The 10,227-nt window shown below is 37.6% G+C and overlaps 1 protein-coding gene across 1 annotated transcript in view; it reads left to right on the top strand.

Moving 5' to 3' along the window:
* Nucleotides 1-608: 608 nt before the first annotated feature.
* Nucleotides 609-10,227, top strand: part of UBE3D (ubiquitin protein ligase E3D) — a gene marked incomplete at its 5' end in the record, with an annotated part of 15,219 nt that continues 5,600 nt past the window's right edge. The window contains 4 exons of the mRNA XM_009700186.1: nt 609-840; nt 6,662-6,731; nt 9,156-9,225; nt 10,097-10,205. Of these exons, the coding sequence (XP_009698488.1) occupies nt 609-840; nt 6,662-6,731; nt 9,156-9,225; nt 10,097-10,205 (481 nt within the window). The remainder of the gene's footprint in view (nt 841-6,661; nt 6,732-9,155; nt 9,226-10,096; nt 10,206-10,227) is intronic.

The following is a 10,227-nucleotide window of genomic DNA, read 5'->3' as shown; positions in this document are numbered from 1 at the left end:
TTTGGTTTTTTTTTGTATCTGACTTCTGCAAGTTGATCTGAATCTAAATTAAGATTGCATTATCCTGCTCTTTTTTTTTTTTTTTTTTTGGTGAAGATATGCTGTGGTATTTTTGTCAAGATTTAGCTTTTTAAAGGTCTGGTATCTGACTTTGGGGAGCTTCAGAGGACATACTTTCCCTTGCTTTGGCAGCAGTCTGTTTCTGTTGGTTTTATATCAACATTTGGTGCAAGGGAACTTTACAAGAAGTAATAATAAGTATAATTGCAAAATGTCCATTGTTACTTTTTTCATGACTGTGTAGAACTGTTTTATTTTTGCCATGTGATTTGTTTCAAGAAAGGATTATGCCAAGTTCTGCCTTGTAATCATTGGAGATTCACCCTTGGGAAATGCTTCTTCACAAACTTGGCAGGAAACGCTCAGCTATTGCTTTCTCAGAATTCATCCAAAGAAAGTGCCTTTGACTGAAAGGAGAGTCAAGCACTTCCTTTTGAGAAAATGCCATACTCCCCCCCCGCCCCTTTTTGTAAGGAATCTAAGCTCTCTTTCAGTGTCTTAGAAAAGAATATAATATATTGAAATATGTTTTTCTTCTTCCCTCTTAGGAAATTTCTCAGAGTTCTTCCTCTACCAAGTGAAAACTGGAGTGCTTTAGTTGACGAGTGGTGTTGTCACCCTAACCCCTTTGCCAGAAGCACTTTGCACCCTCAGCATGATGACTGTTTTCTTGGAGACACTTTTTTTCTGTTGAATTCAGCGAATGAATCACATGTGCCTGAATCTCCCATGTGCTGCTCAGGGACTGGACACCATGCTTCTCAGAGTGACTCCAACTTGGTAAAGTGTTTTGTTTGAATAATTCTTAAGGGAATATATTTGGACTTTTTTCATTGTAAAACACTTTGTTTTTTTCACTGGTTTATTTAACTTGTATGTATGACAGAGCTGTTTTGAAAGTCATGGGGAGTTGTTGACATTCAGTTGTACAGAAGCCAGAAAATATTCTAAGCTATGATTTACATTTTCTAAAGCATGCAGCATGGTCTTGATATTGACCTAGATATGCAAGAAGAACTTACTCCTATAAACTGAATTAGAAACTATTTAATTATGTAGTTCTAAACCCAAATATTTTCCCCCAAAATATCCTGAGTGAAGGACATCTTTAGTAAGATAATAACTGTAATGGGTTAGGTGTTTGTCAAAAGGTAGTGGAGTGACGAGTAAGAAGAAACTGGAGTAACAATGCTTTTTCTCCTCAAACTATGACTGGCTGCATAAACATGAATATGATCAAAGGAAGGTGTGATTTTTTTTTTATTTTTTTTTTATTTTTAGTTTGTGTTTTGGGTTCAAATGTGACTGTCTTACACTCTTGGAATATAGTAAGGAGATTGAGTTTGTTTGACTGCTCTGTCTAGTGAAAGGGACCTGGCATCCCAGGTTGTAACTCTCCGTGTTGATGTTTCTGAGGTGTTCCAGGAGGGGATCTATCCATCAGCTGAGTCTCTAGGAAGAAGGCTATCATTTGGCTTAGAAACATCAAAATTTGTTGTTACCCAGGAAAAAAACATTTGTAGGGATACTGATGTTTCAATGGTGGGATAAAACCCATGAAGAAAGAAAATTCAGTGCTTTACTCATCTTGGAGATCTAACACTACTATAAAAGCTCAAGCAGTAATCTTTTCCTGTATCAGAAGAACATCCAGGAGCTTACTTCACCAAAGCTTACGTTTCCATAAAGCCTTTTCTGTTAATCTAATGCTTGTCTGTATTTGTGCTGACAAAGGTTGGACCTGCAGATACCATCTTTTCTTCCAGTACCATGTATTAAACCTAATTACTGAAATCCTTCTACAGTTATGGGAACCGTTGCTGCCTTGGCAGCTTGTGTCTGTAATGGCTGATGACTCGCTATGTACAGGTTGCCAACATGAAACTTTTAATCTGTTGAGAAGAATCGCCAGAGACCCTGATTCCTGTCTGCTACTGCTGCTCCTTATCATCATTAGGGATTTGTTGTATTCCCAGTTAAATCACTGGGAGCCTCGCAGTTCAATGCTTGCTGATGCAATGCATCCAAGTGAGCCATCTGCTTGCAGAATGGTTCTGTCTTACAGTCTGTATCTGCAAGTCCTGCAGCTGTGGTCCCTTTGGTTTCTTGCTCCGTTGTTCTTTGAAAAGCAGAATACGGGGAGGGGAAGATAAGAACTGATACCCTGAAAGAATATCAGCATGGGAGAAGCAGATTATTTTGGATTAACTCTGTGGCAATTGGGAGTTATTTCTTCTAAGTATCCTTAAGAAGGAGGCTGAGCAGAAGATTCCAGATTTCCAAGAGGACAATGCTTTCTGCCAAAGGTCCCCAAAATGAATTATCTCACATTTCAGTAGTCTCAAAAGAGGTCTTAGAACAATGGGAACAAAGATGAGAAGAGGCAGGGTGCATGGAGTTCATGTTGCAGCCCAAGGACAGGGGAGCAGTCTGCCCAACACACTTCTTCAATCGATCAAAGAGAATGTTTACCAAAAAGGATTGTTTTTGATGCAGAAACATGATAAAAGGATGTGGGACAAAGATGTTACTGAGACGTGGGTCAAATCAGGATAACAGCAGAACTTTTGAATGAGGGAGGAGGCTGTTTTCTGTCGCATGCATACAATAGTAGTTTAATATGATGGATTTTCATGTTTGCTTCCTTAAACTTGCATTGAAGTTGAGAATTCTTTCCTTGTTTGTGTCAAATCCCTCTTTCTACATCTTTCACACTTGCAATGAATTCTCATTTCTGTGTTTGCTTATTTCCAGCATCACTCAGTTGCCAAGCAAATGAGCAAAACTGTAAGATCCAGCAGAAACTGGACTAATAAGGACAAAAACCCTCATACTGAAACAGAAAATTCTTCCATAATATGAGTAATAGAAAGTTACAGGCAAGATAGATTGCTATTGGCATAAATGTTCTCATTTCAGAGAATATTGTGGCAGTCTGCCCCAGTATGAAAGTTCTTTTTTAATTGCATTGCAGTTCTTTGGAAAGTGTTTGCCTATGACCAAAATTTAGGAATGTACCAGAGATGCTTAAACAATCTTTTCCGGCCTCCAGTGGGACCAAGACAGCATCTGTCCATTGCAAACATATTTTTCAGATCTATTAGTCTTCCAGTATAACATAGTTTTTAAATGTCACATGGTCTTGCAGCATCCTAATAGTATCTCTTGGGGAAAACATTTTTCCTGACGCCGTATCAGGGATCCTTAGGAATAGAAACAGAAAATATTAGGCTGGTGATCCACCTCTATCTGCGGATTGCCAGCAGCTGCAAATTGTCAAATAGATATATTGTTTTAATTAGTTTAGCTAAAACTATCGCTTTTTCTGTTGAAGCATGATAGAACGAGTTAATGGTGTTTGTTAGGTACTGTACTGCACAATTCTCAGCTAGCACCTGTAATTGTAGTCAGAAAAAAACATTCAAGTTGTAGCTTTCAAGGAAGTACTGCATATTATATACTTGTACCATGCAGTATTTGTACCAACCTCAAATACTGGTTTTCACAAAACCCCGTCTACTTATCCTTACTCTTCATGTTAAGTAATTTTAGTGTGTATGTTTGAGAGGAGTAGCAAGGTGAGAATTGGGAAAGGGGATAACTGTGTATATATGAACCAGATGTTTTTTGTGATCTGCATAACAAGGGGGCTGTACTTCCAACATAGTCAGCTCTCTGAAGCTTTAACAGAGGCTGTCGGGCTCTCCCTGGGGCTTTTAGTTTGATTCTTGTTTTGTGAGGAGCAAGCAGGACTATGTGATCGTAAGTTCAGATTCCATGTGGGAGACTTTCTGTTTTCTGTGGAGCTAGAGTGGTCCTTCTGTTCATTTTATTACTTGCATGGTGCAGATCAGAGAACTCTGTTAAGTATTTCCAACATCAAATCCATCAGTTCTGTCTGAGCTATAGCTTTCAGAAAGACGTCCAGTATTGATTTCATACTTCAAATGATGGAAGCTTTATCACATTCCTTAGTAAGCTGTTTCAGTGTTTAATCATACTGACTCTTTGCTGCCTTCTTATTAAATTAAGCACGGTAAGAGTTGCAACTCTGTATGTCTTTTTATCTCTAAAGTGTATTTCTTTTCTCGAATTTATTTTTGTAGCATTTTTCCAAACCATTGTCCGAATTTTTAATGTACTTTATAGATCCACTTTTGCAGTAATCTTCTCACTAATTCTGAAGATGTTATATTTTTCTATTTATCTGTATCAACTATTCAGTTGTTCATACATTCAGAGATCATACTTGCCTTTTCTTTTGTAGCATCTCATTAGTAACTCTGGTTTGGTTAGCTACCATCATCTAAATTCTTCTGATTTTTTGCTGTCTTCCACTGGCTTTGTTGTTCCTGAATATATGGTCTAGCATTTGGCTATATTTTAGTGCAGATTGTTAGACTGAGCACAACCTACTTAATGATCCAGACTGATGTGTATAACTCCTCTGTCTCTCTTGTGTACCCCTTTCCTATCATTCCGGCAGGCAGTACTCACACTTTTCCATAAAGTGACTGAAAAAGTTGGCCCAGTGTGTCTGTTTGACTTGTCTATAATCTCTTTCATCACCAGTCTAATCACAGACCACAGGTCCTTCAAGGCACCTGAATTAGAATAAATCAGTTAACAAAGCATTGTTCAGTTCTGGTTAGGATAATTGTGCTTGGAAATCTGCACAGTCTGAAAGTCCACAATCCAGGTTCTGAAGACAACCTGTAATGGACACACCTCAAAACTTAGCTCTGTAAGTTGATAAAGTGTACCTGACCTAGCTAGGACCATTGGATTGACTTCATGCTGTTGGTTTTTTAATTATTATTATTATTTTAAACGATTTTGTGATGTGATAGGCCACAGAGCATCACTTTTTGTTCTGGACATCAGTCCAACACATCATCATCATCTATTTTAAAATTTGAATATTAATGAGTGTGATAGTGGTGATGGAGAACAACTATGCTCCCTGAAGAGCACATGCATGTTCACTCTGGTTGGAATCCATGCGAACTGTGACCATCTTTTACAAAGGTTACAGAAAAAGATAAATGTGGAGCTTTTTCCCCCTCAACTAGTTTAATTTATGCTAAATTTAGATATTATTTTTGTAGACATGTGCTGCAGTATGATTTCTCAAATTGATCAAGACTTGTTTGGACTTATAAACCAAGCCAATAAAACAGTAGTTGTTTAATAACACTTGGGTGTTTTTATGCGCTGTATACTGCGTGAGCAGTTATAAAGGTGATTATACAAAGACCACATGTAAAAATCCAATTTAGGTGTCTTCTCATTACATCCTCAGGATTTCTAGCTCCAGAAGGGTTTATTAACTCAGGAGCATCATTGTGATTGTAGCTACATCCTGCTTCCAGACGAGAGCTGTACTGTGCCACACCCAGGTTAATAAGGCCACACAGAATGATTTCTGAGGTTTAGACTTTGTATTAAAGTAAGAATTGTGCTTACTTGTATCTTTATATTGATACTGAATTTAAATATTAACAGTGGAATTAGTGAGAGCGTTACTAGGGCAGATCAGAGGTTCATCCAGAAATGAGATCTTTTCCAGTGGACAGTCATGGATGCATAAGAGTAAGGCAAGTATTGAGTGATGTTTTGGCCAGTGTAGAGACTTCTTGAACTAGATGTTGTTATCCACATTTTTGTTTTTAATAAGCCCTTGATGAACATTGCTTCCCCTGAATTTTTGAAGACTTTTTGGACTTACGTATACTTTTAATATGAAAAATACTTTCCTGTAGTGAGTACCAAACTATATTCTGCATTGTGTGACAAATTCCTTCCTTTCCTTTGCTACAAACCAGGTTCTAATTTCATAGCATGAGCTATAAATGTTTTTTTCCTGTCCAGCTTTTCCTAAACATTTGTCATTTTATATATCTCGATACCTCTCAGTTTTCTGTCTTTCATTCTTACTCCCATTACATGTGTTTTCTTGCCACATATGGAAACTGTTTTGCATTTCTGACAATTATTCTTATTCTTTGTCAATACCTTTTCTGCTTCTGCTTGAATTGAGGGAGAGGGATTGTTCAAGAACAGAATCTGCTGCACCTTTCTGGAATATGCTATGTTGTGTTTTTCAGCTGTTTTCTAGTAATTCAGAATACTCTGTGGACATTTTCTGCTCTCTGCTGAACATGGAACTGCTGTTCCTATAAAACTCCACAGTGGCTAGAACTTTTTACTCAGTGATGGTAGCCACATTTCAGCATGATATTTTATGTATATATTTTGGAATACCTCTTTTCATGTGCATTATTTTGCCCTTATCAAAATCGATTTTACCGTGTCATTTTATCATCCAGTCACTCAATATTACAAGATTCTTCTGTTAGCTATTACAGGTTGTGCTGTGTGGTCAGTATGTATTGCCAGATTTTAAAGCTGGTATGAAACTTGCAAGCAAGTTGAAGTGTAGAAAGCTGAAGTAGTGAATGCAAATCTATGTGTATGTAAACATAAAGAGAACAGAAACAAGTACAAAGTTCACTATCTACTCTGGAGAATATGTTAAAATTGTACATTCTTTTTTCAGAATAACCAAGTGAGATTTAAATGATATTTCTTTGTCCTACAGAAATCAAAGGAAAACACCAGAGTAATTTGTAAGCGCTGCAAGACAATGCTAGGAGAAACAGTATCATCAGGTATGGGATGTACAAACCAAACTAGACTTCCCTGCATCAGCCATTAAGCACTGGAGATTAAAAACTCTGGAGGAAGGTAGTTTGTCAGTAAGGTGCAGGGCTGATTCCTGTGTGTTTCTCTCATTCACTTCTGGAACAGATGTCATTGTTGCTTCCACTGTTAGATCTTGAAAGTAACTTGCGACAGGGATTTTCCTCGTCCTTGTTTCTGTGGTGTATTTGGCTAATTCCAAAGCTTTGGAAGACTTGATACATGATTCCAGTTTACTAGGAATCCCAGTAAAAAAGGAAACCTGAGAAATTACAGATTACTTATTTTGCTGTCAGTTCTACAGAATAATGGAAAGGTTAATTCGGAACCTCATCACCACAGAAACTAAAGATACGTTTGCTAACAGCCAGCCTGGTTTCATGGAAAGGAAACCTTTTCAAAGAAACAGGTTGTCTCTCATCACCATCCGATGATGAGATGATGAGGTTACCAGTTTAAAAGCTGTCATTATATTGAATCAGCAGGGTTTACCTGAAGTAGTGTAAAGATAAGTGTCTGGTGGTTTTTAAAATACAGTTATTAACAGGAGAGAAGCAATGATAAGACTGTTACTAGCAGAGCTCATTCTTTCATTCTCCCTCTGCTCCACTGCATCAGTCAGTATGAGCCTGGCTCATTTCAGAGATGTGGAGAATATAAAAACTTCTCAGAAAATGCAAAGCCTGTTTAAGAAATAAGTCATGAGGAGATGCAAGACATAAGGTCTTTTGTTACAGAAGGTTCTGATTGTCCTCTACAGGGACCTGAACAGTACAGGCTTTAATAAAACCAAATTTAAGGTAAGATGTTTGAAAGCCCACAAAGCAGGCTGCGGCTCTGAGAAAGCAGGGGTTGGAAAAGAGTTTCACAGATCATCATGAATAATGGATGCCTTAATCTAAGCATTCCGATGATTGTAGCAACCAGTCATTGATGTGATCGGTGGGTGTGGGAAAAGGCAAATACTGTGTAGATGTGCAGGGATTTGGTCTGGACTCTGTATGTAGCTGAAGTTAGATAGCATAGCCATTGTTTTGACCATGTTTCTTTGGTACTGTAGGAAATTTACATAGAGTTCAAAGAACAGACAGAAAACCTAACCAGAGATGTATGGTGTAAGTCTAGACATAACCATCTCTGTGAAAAGATAAAGCTGGATTAGACTGATACAGGTGTGGAGGCAAGATTTGGCTTTGAAATTCCCCTGTTGGCTATTCCTTCCCCCACCTCTGTCCGCATACATTTGTATGATCTTTTCTTGGGAAATCCCACCTTCTATTTCTCTGCAAGCAAACATCTCCTTAATTCCCAAGGCCCTTGCAGCAGTAGCAGCAGTTCCTTACTCAGGGTAAGAGCTGGGGAGCTAGACTGACTGAACTGGCTTCTTCTTCTCCTGTCTCCCAGCACTAGGCACAGCTTGGAGCAGACTAAAATTAAACTCAGAGGTAAAATACAATTTCCTAACAGTGAGGATAATTAAAAAAGTGCAGTACTTATCTGGAGAAGGGGTGGGATTACCAAACCTTTGGAATCTTTAAAATAGTCTTCCTGAAGTGCTTGCTTTCATCCAGTTTTAATGGTTTGCATGGACAGAGATCAGATGAGACAATCCTTTCCACACTTACAATTTATGGAACTGATGAATCTTTACTGTTGTTCACACTCTAAGGCTTAGTGGAATGAATTAATTACTCTATATGCTTAACCTGTTCTGCTGGCCGTCTGGTTAGACTGTGTTGGTAGCGTAGACCCAGAGCTTCAATATGATCTGACTTTATTGATGAGGTTAAATTCTGTACTCAAACACTTCCATGAAGTGTTAAAGGCTGTCTTAGTGGAGCTTTTGGGGAACAGCTACATTGAAACTCAGAATGTATGCAGTATTAGTGTTGAGTTAGTGCGATTTTTGGAAAGAAGTTCTATTCTGCTCTCTGAGCAAAGAAGAAAATTATTCCCCTGTGTGTGCTGTTATTAAAACTGTCTCTTGTGATTCACTGCAGCATTACTGAGCAGCAGAGGGTACTAAAATACTTACGTAAGCTATGCTGATCTCCGTGCTTAAGGAAAGTTCTTTCAATTCATCTCTCAGGTTTGGCTTGAGCTCTTGCTTGCTGTGCTTCAAGTAGATTGTTCCCAGTGTTAAACAAGGATCAATATGAATAACAAATTACTGATCATGTAATTAGCTCAGAGCAGTTTTTTTCTGGCAATGTATGTTTTCTGTTATTTGTTGCTTCTCCTCCCACAAACCAAAGCAGAATTTGACCATCTGCTGTACCTCTTAATTGAGTGCTGAACGAAAGTTTAATTAGTATAGTGAGACAGTGACTTACAATCTACTCTTAACAAGTTGGTTGTTCTGTTGTACTTGAAAAATGTTTTTGTCATTTTAGATACCATTAAATATTATGTCACCGAGGTGATTATTCAACCATCTGAAGGAAGTTTCAGCCCAACACCAAGGTAACAAATAAAAATAAAACCAATCAGATAATTTGTGCAGGTTTGTCTTTCAGAAAGGATGCTAGAAATGCACTAACATTTTAGTGTCTTGAATAATTACATATAATAAAAAAGTGCTGTCAAATTTTATGTGGTCATCACAGAATTGAGCACTGTAAAGGTAGTGTAGTCTGAATTCATTGATGTACAGTTTTGTTTGCTTGGCTTTGTGTGTGTTTGTGTGTGACACAGGAGAGAGATTGTGTACAATTTGTTGCAGTGTCTCGCTATTCAGGTGATAAGCCAAAATACAGTACTTACTTATTTTGAACTATTTAAGTTTGCATGATGTCTGGTGACTAATTATTGAAATGGAAGGTTACATTACATAAGTTAAATTAAGTAAAGCTTGAAATGTTTAATTGGAAGTGAGATTTTTGATTTTTCAGGTGATTCAGTTTGAAGTTAAGACTAAGATGAAACAACTCAATCTAGCTGTCTTGTGTCATGTACTATGTGTTAGTCACAGTTCTTTCCTTTTGTGAATTGTGTGTGAAATATATGCATCATTCTGAACTTTGTGTTGATATGTGTAAAACATAATAGGGAAAAGCTTTTATTCAGCATTTGACATTTGGTGTTCGTCAAAATAAAGGATGTGGAGCAATTTAGACTGCTGATCTATTAAAAAGTTCCTGTTGCAGGAAATAGAAAGTCTTCTGGTTTTGAAGGAGAGAAAGATAAAGAAGTCCCATCTCTCAATAAAAAGTGATTGTAGGATGTAGTGGAATTGACAGTATGGAGGTACTCATGTACTTGTATTGCATCGATGTGAATGACTTTGCCTATGTAGTTGTTACGAAAACGTGTAACGTGGTTAATTCTTAAACAGGTCTCAGTTCGTACAGAGCATGGTTGCTCAGTGTCTTGTGGAATTGTCCTCTGCTAAAAGCACATTTAGATTCACTGTGAAAGGGGATAATGGAAAAATCTATATTCTGGTAAGTTGGGTTTTTTTAAATC

The sequence above is a fragment of the Cariama cristata genome, unplaced genomic scaffold (genome assembly GCF_000690535.1).
Source record: "Cariama cristata isolate BGI_N322 unplaced genomic scaffold, ASM69053v1 scaffold1900, whole genome shotgun sequence".
In the NCBI taxonomy this organism is placed as follows: Eukaryota; Metazoa; Chordata; class Aves; order Cariamiformes; family Cariamidae; genus Cariama; species Cariama cristata.
This window is presented reverse-complemented; position numbering and strand designations above follow the sequence as displayed.